The 25,926-nt window shown below is 35.2% G+C and overlaps 1 protein-coding gene across 1 annotated transcript in view; it reads right to left on the bottom strand.

The window, feature by feature from the left end:
• Nucleotides 1-17,525, bottom strand: part of LOC138148050 (serotriflin-like) — a 54,554-nt gene extending 37,029 nt beyond the window's left edge. Inside the window, exon 1 of the mRNA XM_069070692.1 lies at nt 17,412-17,525. Within this exon, the coding sequence (XP_068926793.1) occupies nt 17,412-17,525 (114 nt within the window). The remainder of the gene's footprint in view (nt 1-17,411) is intronic.
• Between the last annotated feature and the right edge of the window lie 8,401 nt (nt 17,526-25,926).

Genomic DNA, 25,926 nt, shown 5'->3' on the forward strand with positions numbered 1-25,926 from the left:
CTGGGAGGATGGCTATCAGTAGTAAAAGAGAAGTTTGTTTTTTCCATTGCTTATTAAATTATCGTGGGGGAAGGTACATTGATTACAACTGACCATAGGATAGCTTCTATGCAGAACTGTGGAATAGACAACATGTGTCTTCTAACTTCTGTTTCCCCTTCGATCTTTTTAATTCCTACTTAACAATTGTTCAGTCTGTGTGATGTCTTTTCAGAAGAAAAATAAAGAAGTTTAATATATTCATTCACCCACTGGTGGTAATACAATTATTGTGTCTTTGGAATTTTGTTTGTGGTTATCATCAACTGAATTGTGTAACAACTGACTTTCCTCTACTTAACTGCTAAAGTGGTTTTCCTAAAGCACTGGTCCCACAGTTTCACCCCACACCCACTTACTTAATAAACTCTAATGCCTCCCTCCCTATGACCTTCAGGATGAAATTTCCCAATTTGATTTTGAAAGCCCTTCATAATCTAGCCCCACCACAAACATTTCCAGTCAATTTATACCTCACCCACTCTCATCTCCCCGTTATATACTCTTCAATTCAGTGACCCTAGCATCATTGTTATTTTCCCTGAAAAGATGTTCTGACTCCAGGCATTTTCAGTGTCTGGCTGTCCCTCATGTATGGAGTGCTCTCTCTGATACTCATTGCCTGGCTTCTCTGGCTTCCTTCAAGAGCCAGCTACAATATCACATTTTATGGGAGGCCATTCTGAATCCCTTTTAATTCTAGTACCTTCCCTTTGTAGATTATTCCTTATTTATCCTGTAACCTTCTGGTTTGTACATAGTTATTTTTATATTGTCTCCCCCCGCCAATAAAATTAGATTATAAGATCCTTTAGGAGGGGCGGCCAGGTGGCTCAGCGAGTAAGAGCACTGGTTCCAGTGTTGGGACAACCTGGAGATCGAATCCCGGGCTCAGACGCTCAGCACCACACCCAGAAATAACTGGCCATGTAACCTTGAGCAAGTTACTTAACCCGGAATGCTTAAAAAAATAAAAAAAATAAAAAATAAAAAAAAAGATCCTCTAGGGTGGAGCCTGTCTTTTGCCTTTCTTTCTTTATATCCTCAGCTCTCAGCACTTTATAAATGTTTATTGACTAACTGAATATCCCACAGAATCTGATATAATACCTAATCTGTCATGAATAAAACTGAATATTTGACTTTAAAATACCCAGAAGTCTTGACGAACCACTGATTTCTACAGGAAATACAAAGTCTAGAGTGATGGAAAAAGTACTGGAAACATGGATCTACTCTCAGCTCTGAGTTTACCTAGCTTTGTGCGCCTTAGCAAGATAGTTAATCCTCTGTGGGATTCATATTCCTCTTTGATAAAATGAGGGAAGATGGTCTAGATGATTTTTAATATCCATTCCATGTTTAATGTTCTGTGCTTCTCTGAACAACATAAAGGCAAAAGCCTTGGTCTCTGTTAAGGGAATAGAGAGCTCAATCAATCAATCAACAAGTGTTTATTAAGCTATTCTATATAGCAGACATTGTGCTAAATACCGAAGATACAAAGGTAAAAAGAGTACTATCTTTGCTTTCATGAAGCCTCTAGTCTATTGGAGAAGACAAGTAAAATAAGTCAATATTTAAAATACATGAAATAATTGCAAGATAATTTTGTGGAAAGAGGATTAGCAGTTAGGAAGATCAGAAAAAGTTTCATGTAGAACACAGTTTTTGAGTAGAATTTTTTCAAGGAAACAAGAGACCTTATAATATTGGAAGTGAAGCATGATTGTTTTCTAGGAAGGGGGGATAGAATTGAAAAGGACTGAGATTGAATTTTGTGTGAAGTTAGGTCAATTGGCTGAGGTCATAAATTTTAGGAAGGGTACTTTGCATTTTTAGGCTGGAAAAGCAGGTTGGAGCCAGACTGTAAAGGACTTTAGCAGCCAAAGGAGCTTGCTGATCTGAGAGGTAATAGGGATCTACTGAAAAAAAAAATGGTTCTTTAAAATAACAACAGTATTCTGGAAAACAGTGCCCTCTCCAAAAGATCATCTAAATATTTTTGGTGTCATCTCCCCCAAAAAATAATCCTATAAGAAAAATGGACTTTTAAAACAGCATAGATGATTACCAAGCATTCTTAGTGAGAAAACCAAACTGATATAATCTTTGAAATTCAAAGAAAGCAGAAAAAAGAAACTTAACAGAGATAAATATTTAAATAACTCAAAAAGGCTAAATGGCAAACTTTGATTACATGTTGAAAGTAGGAAACAAGTCCATAGGGAGTACCATTTAGTTGAAGGGTTATTGAAATAAAAAGAATGATAAGCTCTGGCTTTGAGTGTCCTAAATAAATACCTCCAAAACAGAGAAACAGTATTTATGATCTATATCAAAAATCATATACCACAAAGAGATCAAGGAAAGAGGAAAAGGAACCTTATGTACAAAAATATGTATAGAAACTCTTTTCATAGTAGTCAAAATTGGCAGCTAGTGGCAGCTAGAGCTATATCAGTGGGAATAATGAATCCCTTAAAGTGGTTGCATATTTTCAAATTTGCAGTATTCAAAGTAAAAAAAAAGTCGAGGACTGAAGGTACCAACCATTTCTTGCCAGAGAGATGATGAATTTTAAATATCAGAATGAGATATAGGAATTTAGATGTGACCATTATGAGAAACTGTTCTGTTGGATGAAATTTTTAAATATAATGAATTAATTTTGGTTTCAAAATTCACTTCCATAAAATTTTGAGTTTTAAATTTTCTTCCTCTCCCTCTTCTCTCCCCTCCACAAGACAACATGTGATCTGAGATAGATTCTACTTATACATTCATTTTAAGCATATTTTCACATTGGTCATGATATAAAGAAGAATTAGAACTAATGGAAGGAACCATGAAAAAGAAGAAACAAAACAGAACAACCAAAGAAAAGGATAGCAAACAGTATGCTTTCATCTAGTTTTGGCCTCCAGAATCTTTTCTCTGGATGAAGGTAGTATTTTCCTTGTGACAATTTTGGAGTTGTCTTAGATCCTTCAATTACTGAGAGGAGCAAAGTCTATCAAAGTCAATCATCACACAATGTGACTGTTACTGTGTACAATGTTCTCCTGGTTCTGCTCATTTCAATCAGCATCAGTTCATATAAATCTTTCTAGGTTTTTCTGAAGTCTGCCTGCTCATCATTTCTTATAAGCGTAATAGTATTCTATTGCATTTATATAGCATAACTTGTTCAGCCATTGTCCAATTGATGTACATCACTTCAGTTTTCAATTCTTTGCTGCCGTGAAAGAGCTACTATAAATATTTTTGTACATATGGGGCCTTTTCCTATTTTTATAATTTCTTTAGGATACATACCTAGGAGTGGTGTTTCTGGGTCAAAAGATATGCATAGTTTTATAGCACTTTGGACATATTTCAAAATTGATCTCCAGAATGGTTGGATCAGTTCACAACTCTACCAACAATGCATTAGTGTTCCAATTTTCCCACATCTTCTCCAACATTTATCATTTTCCTGTTTTGTCATGTTAGCCAATTTGATAGGTATAATGTGGAACCTCAGATGGTTTTGATTTGAATTTCTCTAATCAATATTGATTTAGAGCATTTTTTCATATGTCCATATATAGCTTTAATTTCTTCCTCTGAAAACTACCTTTTCATATCCTTTGACCCTTTATCAAATAGGGAATGACTTGTATTCTTATAAATTTGACTCAATTCTCTCTGTATATTTTAGAAATGAGACCTTTATCAGAGACACTGGCTATAAAAATTGTTTCCCAGCTTTCTGCTTCCCTCCTAATCTTGATTGTATTTGCATTGTTTGTGCAAAAACTTGTCAATTTAATGTAATAAAAGCATCCATTTTGCATTTCACAACATTCCCTACCTCTGGTTTGGTCATAAATTCTTCCCTTCTCCATAGATATGACAGGTAATCTATTCCTTGCTCTCTTAGTTTGCTTATGGTATCAGGCTGGACTAATTTGTGAGACTTATCCCCTTCCCACAACACCACACCCTGAGTCAAGGGAGCACAATAAGGGAGAAAAAGAAAAAAAATCATTTTACATCTTCTTCTATAATCAAGGTCCTATGCTAATGTGAAAACATTGATATTTTCTATCTTTCCAGTAACCATAAAAGGTGGGTGCTATTATGTTATCTACTTTGCAGTTGAGAAAGCTAAGGGAGTAATGTCTAAGTGTCACACACTTAACACAGGGTCACACAGCTAGTAAGCAACTGAGGCCAGATTTGAACTTATATTTTCCGTACTCCTGTTCAAGAACTCTATTCACCATATCACCTAAGATAATAAAGAAAAGAAAATAAAAAAAAAGAAATGTACTGCATGTGAAGGTCATTTACACTTGACCAGCAAGAAGCAAAGAGAGGGAATTTTATGAACTTTGCTTAAATTTTGTTAATAAAAAGGGAGATTAAAAATATCATAGTATTAGAAGTACAATACAGTAATCAAGGAAAGTGAGACACAAGATGGCAATGGGAAGGGGAGAGATTTGACTCAAGCAAAATGATTTACTACCATAGAGATCTTATTGCCAAATTTGGAGGGAGTTATAGGTTTGGGATGCAGGGAATAGAATCTAGTTGTTCCTATCAATATAACTTGAAGTTTTCAGTGTTTATTTGAAAACAAACAAATAATTATTGTAACAGTATTTGATGGTGGAAAAAAATGAATAGAATTGAATGAACCAGAAAATTAGCACCATGGATTAAAAAACAAAACAGTTTTTTGAGTGTTTGTTTAAAAGAAATATAATTAAAACATAAAGAAAAAAGCACACAGGTTTAGAATAAGTGGTGGAACAACAGAGAGGATGAATGAAAATCACCTCAAATAAAAACAATATTAAGATTAGAAACAGCCAAAAGAAGCAAGAAGGAAAAGTTTATTATGCTTAAAGACACCATAGATACAGCTCTAATACCAGTATTAAATATATGTGTATATATATATATATGTGTGTGTGTGTGTATATATATATATATATACCAAATGACAAAGCATCTTAAGACTAAAGTGAAAAAATCTAATTTAATTATGAAAGTATCAAAATAGGAAAGATAGTAATTGAAAATTATTTCAATATTCTTCTTTTAGAGTTAGTCAAATCTAAAAGGAAGATAAAAAAGAATTTAAGGAGCTGAAAATAATTATTAAAAAAGACAAAATAGAATTTAATAATTACTGAATTAGGATCTAAAGAAGTATAACCCTCGTAACAGTAGCAGCAGCAGTAATAGTAGTATAGTTGTTGTTGTTGTTGGTGCACCTTAAGGAATCATTAGGAAAATTCATCATGCAGTATTATCCCCTCAAAAACAGAACTAATTAATAAATGCAGAAAAGCAGAAGTGTTACCCATATATTTTACAGATTTTAACAAAAAATAGCTAATAAGTGAAGTTTAAACAATAAGAACTAAATGAAGCATAACATAATTGTAAATAATGAATGAGTTAAAATGAATCATGTAAACAATAGATCATAATTTTTAAAATGAGTGCTGATTTGGAGTAAAGATGGCAAAGTACAGGCCAAGACCCAGCTACACTCTGGCAATATTCCTCTCCAAACAACATTAAAATAGTTCCCCATACCAAATTTTGGAGAAGAGCCAACAGAAGATTAAAGGGAGATATTTATCTATCTTTAGACAAAATAGGAGTTCCTGGGGAGATATTATGTAACAGAGCAGTAGGTTCAGGCTTAGAGCAGATTAGGAGCACCAGCAGAGAGCTTTAGAAGCAGACAAAACCATGGCAGCAGCTTTGGGAGCTATCAGTCTTTAAACAGTAGTGGTGCTGGACAACTGGTCAGAAAGAAATTACAGTGGACCCCTTGCTGACACTAGGTACAACTGGTACTGATTGACAACTCTATTGTTTATATGTAGTTCTCGATCAAAGTTCCAAGGTGGGAGGGAGTTTGTGATCTGTCACAAGGGAGCAGGAACTCTAGTCACAGTTTCAGGGATAAGGGAAGTGCTAGTACATGTAGCCTCAGAAGAACAAGGCCCCTTTCCTGATCAAAAACCAGAGCACAGAAAAGGAGAGCAGTAATCACACCTTTCCCAGGATAATACCAGTTGGAAGCATTGAAAACATTCAGATTTCCAGAGTAGGTTCTGAAAATAAGGTAAGAAAGTAAGAAGGCCTGAAATTTGATACAGTAGCTCCCAACTTGAATCTCCTGTACTTGAACAGTATAGCAGAGTATAGATTTAGCATAAGTTTCAAAATGAAGAAATAATCTGGGAAAATGAACAAACAACAGCAATAACAAAAACAAAAACAAAAACTTCTGTATAAAAAAGCTACTATGATGGCAGGGAAGACAAAGACATCAACTTAGAAGAAGGAAACAATGTGAAAACAGTTACAAGCAAAATCTCAAAGGAAAATGCTGATTGGACCCAAGGCCAGCAAGAATTCCAGGAAGAGTTAAAGAAAAGATATAAGAATGGTAGGTGAAAATTTTGATAAAACAAATGGGAGTAATGCAAGAAAATTATGAAAATAGAATTAACAACTTGGTTAAAAGAGGCACAAAAAATAGTGAAGAAAATAACAGCTTAAAAAAAAAACAGAAAAAAGCACAAAAATTCACTGAAGAGAACTCCTTAAAAAAGAATAGACCACATGGAAAAAGAAGTACAAAAGTTCACTGAAGAAAATGATTCCTTAAAAATTAGAATTAGTGGACCCTAATGATTTCATGAGACATCAAGAAATACTAAAAACAAGATCAAAACAATGAAAAAATAGAAGAAATGTGGGATATTTTGTTGAAAAAGAACTGAGCTGAAAAAATGATTAAAAAGATATAATTTTAAAATAATTACACTATTTGCAAAGCATGATAAAAAGAGCCTAAACATCATATTTCAAGAAATTATAAAAGAAACCTGCCCCTAGATCTTAGATCTAGATGGTAAAATAGAAATTTAAAAAATCCACTGATGCCCTCCTGAAAGAGATACCAAAATGAAAACTCACAGGAATATTGTAGCCAGATTCCAAAGCTCCCATGTCAAGGAGATAATATTGTAGTCAGAAAGAAGCAATTAAAATATATTGGAGCCACAGTCAGGATTATAAAATATTTATCATTTCCCACATTAAAGGAGTGGAGGACTTGGAATATGATATTCTGGAGGACAAAGGGGTCAGAATTACAACCAAGAATCACATACCCAGCAAAATTTAGTGTAATCCTTCAAGGAAACAATGGATATTTAATGAAATAGAGGATTTTCAAGCATTCCTGATGAAAAGACCAGAGCTGAATAGAAAATTTGACATTCAGATAGAAGACTCAAGAGTAGCTTGAAAAGGTAAACATGAAAGAGTAATCATAATCAATGGAATTAAACTTCACATTCCATATGGAAAGATGATATATGTAACTCCTAAGTATTTTATAATAATTAGGGCAGTTAGAATGAGTCTACATAGACAAAGAGCAGTTGTAAATTAATTTTCTTAGTATTATCTCCAAAAAGGGAAAGTAGCATTAAGAAAGAGGGGTGCACTGGGAGAAAAAGGAAGGTAGAGACAAAACGGAGCTTTTTTTCACTCAAAAGAGGCTCACAAGGATGAGCTTTTATAGTTCAGGAAAAATGGGGCAGTGGTGAACCTTACAATGTCACTCTCATTGGTTTTTGTTAAAAGAGGGAAAAATATACAAACATGTAAAAATAAGAATGTGGGTGTGGGGTGTGTGTGCATAAGCTAAGAAGCATCCAAGGCAGAATTTGAACTCAGGTCTTGCTCACTCTAAGTATGATATCCTTTTCTTGAAGCTACCTAGCTGCCTGCTGATCAGTCAACAACCATTTATTAAGTACTTATTGTATTCCAAGCACTATTCTCTTTGTTGGGTATTTAAATAAGATTCAAAATCAAACAAAAAAACTTAGCCTAATTATCCACACTGGTAATCCAAGTAGATGAAGACTCACTGGTAACTATTAATTCAAAAATATAATATATATCAGCAAAAAATCAATATCAACATATTTTACATATTTAGATATGTCAGGCATTCGAGGACAATTCGACATCAGAAAAAAAATAAGAAATAAATCATACCAAGAAAAAGAAAATTAAATCATTTTGTTAATAGACATAATGAAGGCCTGTCACAAAGTACAGTAGATATTAATATAAAATATTACAAAAGAAAGGAAAAAATAGAACTTTCCTCAACATAATGAAGAACATTTGTGCAAAATTAAAAGCTAATATTATTTGCAATTGTTGTTACTATTTGTCCTTTGTTCTGATGATTTAGAGCAACTGCAAATTTGCAGTGCAAGATCACTGGAAACTTTCCCAATAATATGAAAAGTAAAACAAGAATGTCAATTGCCTCAACTATTTCTTGACATAGTGCTATCTTTCAATAATAGATTTTTTTTTAATCTAGAAAAATGCATAAGAAATATAGAACACATAAACAAGTTCATAATTAAGAAACAAATATGCACAATAGTCTAGTGTTGAATTAACCTCAGAACAGTAGTTAATAATTAAGTGACCATATTTAGTAGATCTTTTTGAAAGATTGGAAAGTAGTCTGATGGGAAGTACTTTAACTCTGCATGTTACATTTTATACAATAATAATACTAAATATTTAAATTATATAAATATAAAACATTAAAATCTGTGTCAAATAGCAGGCTTTAACATTTTAATACCATGGCAAGGAAAAGTTTCACATCAGAAATAATATAGAAGAACTCATAAACACAAAATCAATAATCTTAATTATATAGAATTTAAAGCTTTTGCATAAAAAATCAACAGTGTTGGGGTGGCTAGGTGGTGCAGTGACTAGAGCACCAGCCCTGGAGTCAGGAGGACCTGAGTTCAAATCTGACCTCAGACACTCAACACTTACTAGCCGTGTGACCTCAGACAAGTCACTTAACCCCAATTGCCCTGCCCTCCCTCCTCAAAAAAATTAACAGTTTTTTAAAAAGAGATAAAAATTTTATATGAAAGTTTTCTCTCTTTCACAATATATAAGTAACTGATATCAACATAAAAAAATAAGAGTACAGTAGAGAATCTACAGTAGAGAAGTAGTCAAAAGATATGTGATTAAAAATTACTATAAAATTTTTTCAGTAGCCTCTTTGGAGGGGGGACCCTTCCAAACTACTAAGAATCAGTAACATGCAAAGTGAATGAACCACAAAGTTGGGCTTAAGTTAATAGCATGAGAAACACCCCAGAACCCTAGGGTTATGGTTACCCCCATAAATTTGAACAGTGAGAGTTAGAAAAGAGAGTAGCTCTCTTGGAAACAAATCTCTTACTACAATTTGGAATTGGAGAATGTCTAGAGATAAGATGCATAGACATATACACCACACACACACACACACACACACACACAACTTTTCTACTTATACATTCTATGTTCCAGCAGAATTGACTTATGTGGTACTTCACATATACGGCCATTCATCTTCTGCTTCACACCATCCCACCCCCAAATGCCTTGAATATTCTTCCTCCACACCTAGAGTTCTTAGAACCTCTAGCTCTCATCATCCTTAAATTCTCAATATTTAAGATGAAGTTCCAACTCCTGCACAGTCTTTTCTCACTGTTCTGGACACTCCCTACCCCATATCATTTTGTATGTTCTTGTATTATTCTTTCAGTGTGCATATTGTTCCCCCTTCTATACTGTAAGCTCAGTATGTGAACAGAATATTTCATTTTTTACTTTGTATCCTCAGCATGTGGAGGAGTGCCTCGTATGTAGTAGGCACTTAATAAGCACCTTTTGGATTAAACTGAATAAAATAAGAGTAAATATCCCAAAACATAAAGGATTAGAAAATACTCCAAATGCATTTCCCCTTCATACTTCTCATCTTGTATCATATAAAATGTTTATGGATGTCTTCTTCTGGAATTTCCTTCAGAGTTAGTGTATGAGGCATGGAGAAAATCTGTCTTATTATTTTATAATCACAGAAAATTCATTAGCCAGCTTGATTAACCAATGACTTTATTTGTCACAATCAGTTCCTAAGGAATTTTATTTGTTTCCAGTAGTTAAGTTGACTCTCAAAGGAAGAGAATTTGCTTTTGTTAAAGGACAGTTAAAATACATGCATGCATGGATGCATACATATATACACATAAATATTATATAAATTAATACTATAGCTTTTCAAAAATATACAATTTAAACCAATGAGAATGGTAATATTTTTTTCCTTTTTTTGAAATTTAATTAAAATGTTACTGTTAAGCTTTTGTTAAGTTATTATCATCTGTTCTTTCAAATGGAAAAACCAAATCAAAATACCCTATTAATAAGACAATTTCAACATAATATCGAATCTCCAAAAATCCTTTAGGAAAAGTGAACAATTTACTCTATGGATATTATTCACTATTAACTTTTAGGGAAAGAAAAATGTAATTGTTTTCTCACTTCAAATAAACTCACATATATAAAATCCTACTATTTTACTCATGAATGTGATAGCATCCCCAGAAACTAACCAGGATAAATAGAGTAAGATGCTAATCTAAAGCAAGAAACATGATTGAATAAGGCTAAAGTATAGCCTCAGAGAATTTAGACTTTGGACCTGAAAGATCAGGAATAAAAAAGAATAAAGATAGTTGAGGGTCCCTCTTCTTCTTCTTTTCTGGCCTGATTGATATAATCTCCAATCTTTCTGCATTAACTGTATGTATGTATGTATGTATGTATGTATTCATGTATGTAGATATTTATATATATATGTGTGTATACAGAAACAAATAAAGATGCAGTCCTTGCTTCTTTCAAATGTTGAGTCTGGTTTTGCACTGTTCTCTTATTTCCACCTTCTAATTTTGAATTTTATGATGACAAGATAGCAGCTCAATTACATGATACATAAAGCTACTTATACATTCTGAGATAACCAAGAATTAAAAAAAATAAGTATGCAACCCTGTTGCTTCAGTATATGTCAGCTCTCAGGTAAAGTAAGTTTAATGTCATTAAAGAGATCTTGATTGCTTGAAGAGGATCTTTATGCCACATCCTTATAAAGGAACAGATCACATTTCTAGATGTGTCATTTTACAATTGTACAAGGTGTTATCTGATCTCAGCAAATATCGACTTAACAGTGTCAACAATAACAGCAAGAAAGATTAGGTGGTGTGGAATATGAGATATTTGCATCCTCAGATCCAAATCAAGAATAACACCCTATACTTTGGAAATTGAAGCATTTCTTGCCATCATTAGACCCCTGGAAGTCACATGTTATAAGCTGAAAAAAATGGATAAAATTTATAAAAGTTTTGTTTTTTTTATGAAGCCTTTCTAATACTTTATTCATTGGTCTTATTTTTTAGAAAGGTCTAAATTGATCTTTTCTCCAAATATAATTTTGAATTTCTTGCTCTCAAGACTGAGAGATGCATTCATAAAATCCTGAGCAAAAGACCAGTAAAGAAGACAGAGTGAAATAAAATTGTCTAGCCTATCTCTGTAGTACAACTATTCCAGTGAAGGTGAAGTAAGGGCATCACACTGGGCAGTGGTAAGGAATTTTCTCCCCATGTACGCACAGTGAGATAGGTAAAAGTCTGCAGGAACTGAGGAGGGGGTCCAGCCATGACAGTTCATGCTGAAAAAAGACTTCTAGCTAATTGACCAAAAGAGTGAACTGAACCCATGTAACTAGTTCAGGGAAACTAGACCGGAGGATACCATGAATCTGTTTTACTCTGACCTCAGACCACAGTCAAAGAGCCTTCTCATGGACCAGGGCTAGATAGAGATCCAGATTGTATTGATACTGAAGTGTGTCACTGAGCCTTCCAACACAGACAGGAGCTGGAAATTGTAACTGGGTACTTAGACAAGGAACTCAGACAAAGCATGTTCCTGTAGTACCACATGACTCTAATTGAACTGGGTTGGAAAACGTTCCAATTTTGAGCAGTATACCCAAAGAAAGGAGCATGGGCCAGAGAGAATGAGACTGAAAGTCAGTTGCTCTGACTTAGAAGGGATTTCTTTCACCATGAGTGGAACTGGGTATAACAAATAAATACTGGTGCTTTAACCAGAAGAAAACCTGCAGCTGTATCCTAAATGAGTTTTATGAGTTAACAAAGCTCAGAACAGAAAGACAGCAAACAGAACAACCCTAGATCAGAGAAAGTAAAAGGTCAGTTGGGAACCCTGTTGATCCAAGGTGAGAGTAGAAAGTGGTCCAGCCCTCACCCTTGGGGTGGGGGCTGAGAAGGCTGCAGCTGCTGCCTCATGGTGGCTTCAGGAGCTCCTGGTCTTCAGATTGTAGGGAGACCAATCAATCATTCAGAGGGTAATCCCTCTTGCTTTGACCTGCTTGAATTTGGGTTGTAGTCTTGGGCAGAGGTCCTGGGGTGAAGAGTGCCAGTGTACCACAACTTGTGGTGGCTGTAGAGAAGGCTCCCTCTTCAAAACTCCAACAACATCTCTGGCAGTAGCTGTGCAAACCCCACTAATTTGGAACACAGCTCTCTCCACACTGCAAGCTGAGTTCTATCATGGCAAAGAGCTCAAAAGTCAAGTAATTGGCTGGCAAGATGAACAGAGCGAGTGCAATCAGACTATAGAATTCTTTCTTAGGGACAAAGAGGATCAAAACATGGAACCAGATGAAGACTATAAAGTCAAAACTCCTGCATCAAAGCTTCCAAGAAAAATATGAATTGGTTACATTGGAGGAGCTCAAGAAGGAGTTTTAAAATCAAGTAAGAGAAGTGGAGGAAAAATTGGAAAGAGAAATGAGAATGATGCAAGAAAATCATGAAAAAAGAGTCAACAACTTGATTGAAGAAAATAACATCTTAAAAAATAGACTAACTCAAATGGCAAAAGAGGCCCAAAAAGCCAATGATGAGAGGAATGCCTTAAAAAGCTGAATTGCCCAGATGGTAAAGGAATTTCAAAAACTCACTGAAGAGAATAATTTCTTCAAAATTAGATTGGAGCAAATCGAAACTAATGACTTTATGAGAAATCAAGATACTATAATATAAAAGAAATCCAAACAAATATGGTCATAGGGAAAATTTCAGCCCCCTGGTCTGAATGAAAGAAATCTGAAAGGATTATAAGGAGAGAAAGATATTTTACTTCTACCATGACTTCCTGTATCATCTCAGGCAGGTCATGGACTCCATTTCATCTGCAAAAATAATTACTGACCTTTACTTTGAGACAGTGTTAGGTAACAATCTTAATCATTTTAGTGAAAATCAGGTAAATTAATTGCTTTTGGGTACATTCACATTCATTAGTTAGATAAAAGGCATTTCTTAAATTTATATAAGTGCCTTTGTTAGATTTCTTATTTCATAATATTGTGCTTTATTTGATTTGAAAGATAAAAGGGGACCACCAAAATGAACCATTTACTCTTTTCCTGTGAATACATCAGTGTTTTCTAGAGATTCCTGAGCAATTTAGATGAAGGGGTACTGTAAATGTGAACAACACTATTAAATATCCCTTGACTAATGAATTTTTTTAAAGAAAACAATGTAGGAGTTCCTGAAAAGTATATAAAACGAGACTGCCAGTATTCATCTCTAATGTTAATTTGTTTTTGTTTTGTTTTGCTTTTTAATGTATTTTATTAGAATCTTTTTTATATATTACCAGAATTCTTCCCATTATTTTTCCTTTCTCAATACCAAAAAGCTATGCAGTATGACAAATAATATTTTTTTTTTCTAAAGCAATCAGGGTTAAGTAACTTGTGCAAGGTTACATGGCCGGGTGTGGTGCTGAGTATATGAGCCTGGATTTGATCATCCAGGTCATCCTGACACTGGATCCAGTGTTCTTACTTGCTGAGCCACCTGGCTACCCCTAAGCAATTGGGGTTAAGTAACTTGCTCAAGGTTACATGGCCAGGTGTTTCTGGGTGGGTGCTAAGTGTCTGAGCCCGGGATTCGATCTCCAGGTCATCCCAACACTGGAGCTGGTGCTCTTATTCTCTGTGCTACCTGGCTGTAATGGGAATGCAAATTTGGAAGATCTTCCCTGCTCCTAGGCTAAAGTGCACCTGAAGCCTGGGGTGGGAGGCTTGTTTTTCAGTAGATACTTTTTGATTGGCCAGTGGTTCCAAAATGTTGTTACATTCTCTGAGCCAGGAGAAGGCTATATAAGCCCTGATGTGTAGCTTTGTTTTGGGGGCTCACTTTGAGAAGTGTTCTGTGATTTGATCTGTATTCTGGGAAGCCGTTGTCCAGGCCCCCCCCCCCCGGCTTTGAAAAACCCAGATGTGGAAACCCAGATGTTGACTGGGAATGGAAGTAATGGTTGGACAGTTTGGAAAGCTGTCTACTTGATCTGTTAATGTCTTGATAATTCTGCCTGTATACTTTGAAGTTCGGGGTGCTGACCTTTTTCCCCTGACCAAGGTAAACGATATAAGTCTGACTGATTAAAGTAAGCTTGTTAACCCATTTTGAGTTGCTTTGCTTTAACAAAGCAGATCCAAGAACCTGTATGGGCAGCCACCCTGAGCACGCTTGGGGTGCTTGCTGCTACACTGGCCTCCCTAACAAATAATGTGTTAAAGAAAAAAATGAAGAAGAGAAAAATCTATGAGTGCATTCAAAAAGTCTGAGCACATATTCCATGTGCCATACTTGTGGACTAAGAGTAGGGTGGGGTCTTTTCATAACTTTTCTTTGTGGTCATGCTTTTTTTTTTGGTAATTTTGGAGCATTTACTTTTGATTTATTTGTGATTATTCTTTCCATTCACATTAGTGTAATCCATTTTATCTTGTTTTTTTGGTTCTGCTTACTTCAATCTGCATCATGTGATGTAAATCTTTACATACTTGTGTTTTCATCATATTATTTATTCTAACAGTAATGTTCAATTACATTCATATACCATAGTTTCTCCATTTTCTCATTAATAAATATTTATTATGTTTTCAATATCTTGATGCCACCAAAAATTACTAGTAAAATATTCTGATGTACATGAAGACTTTGCTCTTATCAATGACACTTTCTCTTTGGGTTGTTGTTTTTGTTGCTCAGTCATTTCAATTGTGTCACTCTTCATGAACTCTTTTGGAGTTTTCTCTGTAAAGATGCTGGAGTAGTTTACCATTTTCTTCTTCACTTCATTTCACAGATGAAAAAAACTAAGGCAAATAGGGTTAAATGACTCACCCAGAATCATACAGTTAGTGTTTGAGCACAGATATGAACTCAAGTCTTCCTGATTTCAGTCTGGTGCTTTATCCACTACCCCCAACTAGATCATTGGTAACCAAATTTACAATCTGAGAGACTCATTCCTTAGCCCTCTGTTACAATGAAAATACTCATGTGAAAGTAAAGAGAGCATGTTTTCTGAATTAAGGAAAGGATTCTGAGAAGATGGTAGAGTAGGTGAAAAAGTTTGAAGTTCTCTAGATTTCCCCCACAATTAAGACAAAATAGAACCTCAGGGCAAACATAAAGTGGTAAAAATAAACAAGAATCAGGGCAGAAGAGTGGTCCTTCTAGGACAACCAGAAAAGATCACAAGAAAAATCCCAGGTTTGGTCCCTATGAAGTGGAAGCTCCTCAAGGTTAGCTCCACTGAAACAGCAAGCAGTGAGTAATGGGTCTGATTGTATTGGGAGTAAATCTCAGTCCTCTGCATAGGAAATTTCACCTCCCACACAGTGTGAAATGTTGGGGGTCTGAGTAGGGGAAGATTGAGGGAAACTCTGCTGATAAGGGAAGTCAGACTAAGCAGTGCTGTCAAGACATGGCCCTGGGTAAGAAGTAACTAGTACAAGACCAGTAAATGCAGAAGCAGCGGGGCAGAGGCACTATTGGCTGTGGGAACTTATAAGAGTGCAGATTCCTTAGTTTTAGTTCCATGCCAGGGGGAGAGCTGAAGAAGGAACAGAGGCTAGAGGCACCATCCCCCATACCTGGGACTAAAGGTGATTGCAATAGTAAGCTGCTACAAATAAAAATTAAAAAGGAACCTGTAAATGAGAAAGAACCAAACTATAGAAAGTTACTAAAGGAATAGGGGAGATCAGGGTTCATCTTCAGAGGAGGAAACTGAAGCAAAAAAAAAATAACCTCTCCTAATCCAAAGAGTAATGTCAAATTGTCACCTGCCCAAAAAGAATTCACAGAACTTAAAAAAGACTAAAATCAAATGATAGTGATTGAAGGAAAAAACATTTAAATGTGAACTATCCAAGGAAAAAAAGATTATAATAAGAAAGTCAGCCAACTGATAAAGGAGATCCATTATATTAGGGAAGAAAATGAATCCTTGAAAATTAGAATTGGGCAAGGGGAAGCCAGTGAAGTTATTTTTTTCCTTAAATTACATATGTGTAATCATGAAAACTTTACCATAATAGTTATGTTGTAAAAGAAAAATAAATGTAATAAAAGTACATTTGGCAATATATATTGAGACCCCATCAGTTCTTTCTGTGGGGATGGATAGCATTTTTCATCATAAGTCCTCCAAAAGTGTCTTGGATCATTGTATTGATGAGAATAGCTAAGTCATTCACAGCTGACTATCACACAATGATGCTATTTAATTTGTACACAGTACATTTCACTTTGCATCAGCTAATGTAGCCTTTCCAGGTTTTTTTTTTTCCTGAGAGAATTTGGCTCATTTAAAAAAATACAGAACAATAGTATTCCATCATAACCATATGCCATAATTCATTCAGCCATTTTCCAATTGATAGGACAGTCCCTCCATTTCCAATTCTTTTCCACCAGAAAAAAAAAGCTGCTATAAGTATTTTTATACATATAGGCCCTTTTCCTTTAAAAAAACTTTTTAGATATAGAGCTTGTAGTGGTATTGCTAGGTCAAAGGACGTGCATGGTTTTATGGTCAGATTTTTTGGTTGTTGTTTAATCATTTCCCCAGCCTATTACTTGACTTTTAAATCTTTGTTAAAGTAAGTCTCTGCTTCTAAGATGAAGGGTGCACTATCCCAAGCTTTAGGGGTTTTGTGTAACTCTTTTTTGAAACACTCATAGGGACCTGTAAGTTTTCAGTTCTTCCAAGGTGGTATGATCTAAGGAGAGGTGTTTACTACTCTCCTGGCCTGTACTCTGGTCTATGAGTTACCACAAGTACTATTTTCTTCCCTGGAACTGTGAGGAGGGTCTCTGTTTTACCATTGCCTTAAGCTCTGGTGAATTAGTGTTCTTTCTTGCTGTGAGACTGCCAGCCAGGACTGCAACCTGAATCTGAGTATGAGCAAAGCAACAGAGTTCTACCTCAGTACTAGCAAAGAAGCTCATGTACTCTCATTCAGACTAGTTGTTCAACTCCCTCACCATCTGTGGGCTGAAAGCTCCAGAAGCAGTCACTGTCACTGCTGACTCAGTGGCTTTTGAGGTCTGTCTCTGGTTTACTCGGGCCAGGGCTTGCTGGTATAGCCTGTTCTCCATTCTCACCCAGGTGTGACATATTTTTTCCTGTTAATCTTCTATGTTGTCTTTTGTGTCTATGAACTGAAAGATCTGGAAACTGCTACTGTTGCCACTGATTCAGTCACCCCAAGGCTTGCTTCTGGTTTGCGGGGACCCAGACTGTGCTGGCATGACCTGTGCTAGACTGTGCTCTTCTCTCACCCTGGTGCAACAGACCTTTCCTGCCAACCTTCTAAGTTGTCTTGGGATGGGAAATTGTTTCACTCTGGGTTTTTGTGGGTTCTGCCACTCTAGATTTTTACAGTAATTATTTAAAGGTTTTTGGAGGTGTTTGGGGGTAGTGTAATGGTAATGGGAATTTGAAAATCTTCCTTGCTCCTTGTATTTGCAATCAATCAGGTACTTAGCACCTTCTTCCAAGTTCATGATTGTGTCAAGTATTAAGACCCAGAACTTGTGAATCCCACAGTGGGATGGATTTGTTGATGTAAAAGGAATGGGCTGGAATAGGGAGGAGCTAATACGTTATATAAAGAAAAGCCCAAGGTAGAAAGCTGGAACTGCTGAGAGCAAGCAGCATGGAGGCAGAGGAGCTACCATGAGTGAAGAGAAGAGGATCCTTACTAGAGGAAGTGAGTGAGAAGAATCCTTGCTTGAGGGAGCCTTTATTTTGAAGGTTTGGGAATGTGGGAGATCACTTCATTGACTATGTGTACCAACTTTGTGGTTACAGTAATGACTTTGACTTTCTGGTTTTGGGACTTGGTTTTCTGGTATTTGAATAAATGCTTTGGTTGTTTCCTCCATGTGGAGAGCCTGTTACATCTTGTGATTCATAACTACACCACATATTCATAGCTACCATGCATGCTGTGAATATCGTGTTGCTGGTACATTTGGCCTAGGAGTGGAGAACTCTGACCTTTATATTTATATGATTGAGTTAAGGACTTCTCCAATTAAGAAGAAAGAGGATTTTTTGATTGAAGAGATTAAGATAATATAATCTAGGGGTAGAGAACCTTGACCTTTGTACTTTGTGTCAATTAAGGAGGCTTGCCTCCTTAAGGATGACTGAATTAAGGACTTTCTAAATTATTGAGTTCTTAGCAAATGAATGTTATCTTTCACTTAAAACTATGTGACACCTTTGGTGAAAACTCGTGGCCACTTTAGTGATAAGTTGTTAAGTTATAATATTGTGAATGCTCTACTTTGATTTCTGTGAATGTTTTGTCTTAGTTTCTTGCTGAATAGAGAATTCACTATATTGTGTAATTAGAACCTCAAAGCTGTTCACAGCAGCAGTCCTCTGGAAAGCTGCTTGTGATTGGCTTTACAGGGAGAGAAGTCCCCGCCTTTACTCTGCCCTCTTGGTTCCACCTAACCAATAAAGTTATAAGGGACTGAGAAATATTAAAACAAAATATAAAAAATGAAAAATAGAAGAGAATGTGAAATATCTCATAAGAAAAAATAACTGACATGGAGAACAGCTCAAGAAGAAAAAACATAAGAATAATTGGACTACCTGAAAGCTATGATCAAAAAAAGAAGTTGGATACAATAATGCAAGAAATGATTAAAGAAAATTGTTCTGAAGCATTAGAATAAGAGGGGAAAGTAGAAATAAAAAAAAAATCCACCAATAACCACCTGAAAGAGATCCTATGACAAAAACCTATTGGAATATAATGGTTAAATTCCAAAATCCCTAGCTCAAGGAGAAAATATTATGAGCCACAAGAAAAAAAGCAATTTAACTATGGTGAAGTCACATTTAGAATCACCCAAGACACAGCAGCAGCAATAAATGTCTTCAGGTTTTAGAACACTTTATAGTGAAGAGTAAAAGAACTGGGCTTGCAGTTGAAAATACCATATGCAGAAAACTTAAGCGTAATCCTGAATGAAAAAAGGACATTCAGTGAACTGTGGGACTTTGTTGAGAAAAAATAAAAAAACTTGAACTTAACAGAAAATATGACATACAAGATCCAAGAGATATATAAGGTACACATCAAGACTAATTATAAGAGATTCAATAATGACAGACTGTTTAGTTTTTATAAAACATATGTGTAAGATTGTAATTAGGTAGTTCCAAAGGAGGGTTGGGTAGACCTGAGTATGATCTGATTCTGTAAAGCAAAACCATTTATGAAAAGGAAAAAGAGTAATTATCTTATACAAATGAGGGACAAGAGGAAGAATTGATGCAGAGGAAATAGATGGGGGAGGCAGACAGGAAATTCTGGAACCCTATTCTCATAGGGAATAAATTAAAGAGGGAACAATACATATACATCTAGAAAATTATAAAAATCTTTTAAATTCAGAAAGAAATAAAAGGCTAAGGGGATGGGGAGAGCAGAGAAGATAAGGGAAGAATTTTAGAGGGAGCCCTACTCACATCAAATCCAGGTTAAAGAGAAAGCAATATATACATTTAGAAGGGAATAAAAGTCTTCTAAAATGATAATGAAATAAAAAGGTGAAGGAATAGGATAAGGTGGGGTATAGAAGGGTATCTAGAAGAACAGGAATGGAATGGAGAGAGAATAGCGTATATTTGGAGGGTTATAAAAGTCTTCTAAATTCAGATAGAAACAAGAGAGTAAGGGGGAAAAGTGGTGGGAGAGGATACAAGGGGGAATCTTTTAAGGAGGTGGAGTTAAATAATAGAAGGACAAAGTAGCGGGTAGAAGTAAAGTAGAGGAGTCAGGAGGGATAGAAAATAAGAGATGCACACAAACATAAAATATAGATCAGGACTAGAATTTGTTAGGGAAAAAAACAGGAGTGGTAATCATGATCTTAGACAAAGTTATAGCTAAAATAGATTTAATCAAAAGAGAAAAAAGAGGGAACTATACTATATGTAAGTTGTTTTAATATTATTTTAGACTATTTAAAATAATTAGAAAGTATAAGTTTGTAATATTTTTGTGGTAAAGGAAATGATGAGTTGGTCAACTTAGATAAATATGAAAAGATGTGGATTTATCAAGGAAGATGTTATCCACCCTATGAGAAACAAAGGACAAGCAAGTATGAGTATGGTCTTACATAGATGCATATGAATATATATATATACATATATGTCTACATATAAGTACATCTTTATTTTATAGATATCCAAGAATATGTATGTTTATGTGTATATGTATATGTGTGTATATATGTTTATAAAGTATGTGTATATGTGCATGTGTTTGTGTGTGTATTTGAGTTTAATTATAGCCTTCTTGGGGGAGGCAGGGAGGAGGAGGAGAAAAAAAGAACAAAGTTTAAAAAGCATGGCAAGAACAAAAGAAAACTTACAAGGAAGCAAAGAAAAGATGAACAGGTCAGAACACAATGTGTAGTACTCAGGACATAGACTTTCTTGAAATGGGAATTTATTGCTGTATATTTTGAATCTTCTCTTTCATTATGCTGTGCACATGGAAATGCTTTTTTCCTTTTCTTATTTTGTATTTAAGTTTTAATATTTAAGTTTATAACATTTCTTTTTATTGTGTATTTAAGTTTTTAAAAATTAATTTTAAAAGTTTTCTCTGTTAAATGAATTTATTAATTCTTTCTTGAGCAGACTAGATTTTTCAGAGACGAACTATTGAGAGAGAAAAAAAAGGATGAGGAAGGATAAATCTAGGGGTCCCTAAACACAAATTTTGCAAACTCTGGCCAAGATGATCCATAACTAATGCTCAATAACAAATAAATATAATTTTTTGAGCCAACCAGATACTTGATGTAATATCAGTTATCAGAAGGGGAAGAAATTCAATGATTTTAGAGGCCCCATGGTGTATTGGTTATTGATCTGGCCTTGCTGTCAAGATGATTGGAATTCATCTTACTTCTGACACATAATGGCTATGTGACACTGGGTAAGTCACAACTTCTCAGGGCTCTAGGCAGCCAAGACTTCAAGTATCAGAGCAAATGTCAATCTATATTAGTAGAAGAAATTAATTTTCTCATCAGAAATTTCCTACACTAATGAAATCACATGGAAAAGAGAAAGGAAGATAAAGAGAAACAAAAACAGAGACAGAGAAACAGAGATAGAGACAACAAAGGCAGAGGGATAGAGTGAAAGAGAAAAAGAGAGAAAGGGACTATTTTAGATGAAACTCATTTCATGTATAGGATATCTGAGATTCCCAAACTGTTTTTGCCTGGAAGTCCTCCTTCCTCATCTCTGTCTCCTGGCTTCCTTCAAGGTCCAGCTAAAATTCCAGCTTCTACAGGAAGTCTTTCCTGATGCCCCCTTAATCACAGTGCCATCCCTATGTTGATTATCTCCAATTTGTCTTCTTTATAGCTTCTTTGTAAGTAGTTGTTTACATGCTGTCTCCCCGTAATAGATAAAGAGTTCCTTGAGAGCAAGACTATGTATCCTCAATGCTTAGCACAGTGAATGACACATAGTAGGTGCTTAATAAGTGTTTATTATTGCAACTGATAGCATAATTGTGATTCATGATTTTGAATTCGGTGCACTATCCATTAATCTATTTGTCTTAGTCAAAGAATTTACTCCGTGGCCCCACCCCCAAAATAAATTCACAATTTGTACTTCACTTTGCCTTCCAAGAAGCTTATGGTCATGATTTGCTCAGCTGATAGCTGGGGGGGGGGGGCCAAGGGAGGGAAAGGGGTTTTAAAGGGGCATGGAATTCAGGAAGCATGCCAGAACTCATCTGTAAAGCATTTGGCATTAAGCAATAAAGACAATTCACATGATATTTCAAGTAAAAATAACAGGATTGCTCTGCAATTTGTTCCCACTTTTTAAGAGCTAAAAAAGCAAGTCTTTACTGAGCCAAACCAATATGGTTTGTCTACTGGAAACTTACGATGTGTGATTTATTGCCTGCAACACTGTTGTCTGCAACCAAAGACTGTTGATTCAACCCAAGTCAAGTGTTTATGGAAACTTGATTACTTGGATTTTATCTGTTGGTTCATGTCATTTCCTGGCATTGCTCTCCCCAACACAATGCTGTCCATATTTATACAGTGATGCTTTCACTTAAAATTGCTATCCAGTTTCAAAGACAGTTTTACAAGTTCTTGGAAGCTGTCTGGAAGTAAAAAAAGAACTGATTTACATATAAACAGCATTAATGACTGCCAAGTGGGCAACATTTACTCTCTAGGATTCTTTGAAGACAGCCCAGATACTGAAAGCACTGCAAAGATCATAGTCATTTTCATAGATGGAGAAGCAGAAAGGAAACTTTGAGGTCATCTAGTTATAATGGAGGTTTGGGAAGCAGCTCCCTAGCATCTTACATGTAGATGAAGTAAATTGGAGGTGTCTTCACATATGCCAAAATCTCTCCCCACCCATTTTATAGAATGTTCCTTTCCCTCTTTGAAGAGATGAGAAAACTGAGACTGAATGAAGGAAAATGTCTTGTCCAAATTCCTGTAACTAGTCTCTATGTTTGAAACTAGGTCATTTAACTCCAAATACAGTGTATTTTCCCCCAAAGCCACTATGCCTTGGGGTCCTTCAATTTGAGAGATTAAATTGCTTGTTGGTGGCAGAGTCAACACTGGAATCGAATTCTCCTAGCTGAGTGTTTTCCAAGGAACCCCACCCCTTGCTCTGGTTAATTTTCCTTGCCATACTCCCAGTCACCACATTATACCTGTCATTTATAATACAACCTTAAAAATAGTGTGAAGCCATCTTTACCTTCTGCAGAATTAGTATATACTCTCAAATGCCATCCTTTCATTTTTTTTCTCTCTTTACAACTAAAACCAGTATTTGTGAAGGAGTTTGCATGGTTAAGATTATGAATTCCATCACTTGCCCATATCTAGATTAAGGAAGAGTAGTTGTAAAATTCTTTACTCTGAAAATTGATTTCTATTTCTCCTTTTTTTCCTAATCACAAGAAATAGAAAAAACATCCCAAAGTTTTTTTTTTATTAAACTCTTAAAATATGGAGAGAACAATATTAAAACAAATTAAGCATTTTCCCCTAGCTTCCAGGAACTTACAAGAGAGTAGAGAATTAAGATAAGGGGTAATACAAAAAACAATTGAACAAGGAAAAGAAAAAATCTATGAAATGTTTATTGAATTAAGTATGTTAATTTGGATGACACTCTTGATGGCTTTGTAAATGATTTGACATTAGAGCTGTTCCCTGAAAGATAATATTTTTAAGGAAGTCCAAAAATCTGGAGATATAGATAGATGGATAGATAGTGTGTGTGTGTGTGTGTGTGTGTGTGTGTGTGTGTGTGTGTGCATGGGGTGGTTTTGGTGCATGGTGAACTCCAGTCTAGAGTATGATATGTACAAAAACAAAGATTCAGAAAAGCCTGAATTATGTAGAAGTTATTTGCAAACATTTACTATATGTGTACTATGCCTCAGTTACTGTATTAGGCACCAGGAATACAAAAATAGAAGTGGAACTATCCCTGCTGTCAATGACACAGCATTCTATTAGGGGAGACATCATATATATATATATATATATATATATATATATATATATATATATTAAATATATACAACAAAATACAAATTTCTGGAGGAGACACTGGCAGTTGGTGATTAAGGACAGGCATCATGTAGAAAGTGGCACTTGAGGTGAGTCATGATGGAAACTAGGGATTCTCAGAGGCAAAAATGAGGAGAATGAATTGCAAATATGGGGAACAGTAAACACAAAGGGACTTAAAAAGGAGAAGTGTGTCATTAATGAGGAAGAATAAGAATATCAGAAAGTGTATGAAGAGGAAAAATGTGTCATAAGGCTAGAGAGGTAGGTTTGTACTATTTTGTAGAAAACTTCAAATGACAGAGGAGATTATATTTGATTTTAGATCTGATAGCATTTGGAGTTTATTAGATAGGGGAATGATATGACCAAACCTACACTTTAGGAAAATCACTTTGACTTCTGTATGGAGCTGTGAGAAACTTGAGGATGGGAGACTATTTAGAATTTATTATAATAATCCAGAAAGAGAGGATGAGTGCCTGAACTAGGATGGAGAATGTGTGGACACAGAGAAAAAGATAGATGAGAGAACTGTTGTAGAAGCAAAAATAACAAAAACTGACACTTGACAATGTCTGGTGAGAAAGATCTTGTGATATATTAATTTGAAATCAAAATGTTAATTAAACCTATGAGAAGGAAAGGGAAACAAATCAGGACTTGAAAAATGGAATGTTGAATATAGAATTCCAACGAACATTCTTCAAGCCAACCTAAAGGTCCAAGATGTTAGTTAATAGAGAAGCTTAACAATTCTAGGCAGAGCCTTGAACAATTCTAGGCAAAGCCTTGCACAATTTCATGCCTTGGAAACTAAGTCTACCAATCATTCTTAACTTTTTAAAGCAATTTCTTCTATGTTAAAGTTACCAGTGAAACACTGTGATGGCTCCACCTAGCCATGAATATCCAGAAATGGTACAGCATGTTTTGTAATCCATACCAAAGAGGTTATTGGATTAAGGTTTTTGTAAATTCATTCTGCTGAGAACTCCTTTCTATATAGTCTTATAAGTTGGATCATACATCTTATCTGCCACCTTTGGTTCTGACCTATGAAGCTGACACTGTGACAGACAGTCATTTTTAACATCTATTAACAGCTGATGTTGTTAACTACTATTTCATCCAGCACACACATTCCTTGTTTAATTGTCCTATCAGTACCTTCTAGGATTGTTTATTAAGACTAGAATATATATATATATATATATATATATATATATATATATATGTATGTGTGTGTGGATATGTGTGTGTGTGTGTGTGTGTATAGTTACGCTAGTCCATGGACAGAAGATTCTGGAGGAGGTAATAAAACATGGAACTTAATTACCAAATTAGAAATTGAATTGAGGTATCTATTTCTTAATGTAATGATATTGGCAAATATAATTGTCTTAACTACAGTATATGTAGTGCTTAATGTTGAGGGTAGTGTCAATAAAAGAGTAGCCTTATTTAATATCTGACATTAAGAAATATGTATTGTGGTAAAAATAGTACTGGAAATTGTCACATGTATTTTTTTTATCAGTTTATGTTATATCTCTCCAAGAGAATATCTGGATATCAGACCTAGATCTAAAAAGAGTCTTAAAAAGTCATCCTTCCAACTCCCTCATTTTATAAAATGGGAACTGGAGAACAGAGAAATTATTTGACTTGCCAAAGTTTACATAGGTTCTAAGAGTCAGAGGAGGGATTTGAACTCAGGTGCAGTGATTATAAATGTGTCACTCTTCACAGCAACATTCAGTAGTAGAGAATCAAAGTGGCTTTATTTTGTATCATCTCTGACATTTTGTGCAGTTGTTAGGAATAAGTCTCGTTTTCTGGAGTAGAGTTTAGTTTTCCTGTAAATCACATAATTTTG

This window comes from Petaurus breviceps, unplaced genomic scaffold (genome assembly GCF_028583685.1).
Source record: "Petaurus breviceps papuanus isolate PSGF00001 unplaced genomic scaffold, PetGlider_PUasm1.0 90822, whole genome shotgun sequence".
Classification (NCBI taxonomy): domain Eukaryota; kingdom Metazoa; phylum Chordata; class Mammalia; order Diprotodontia; family Petauridae; genus Petaurus; species Petaurus breviceps.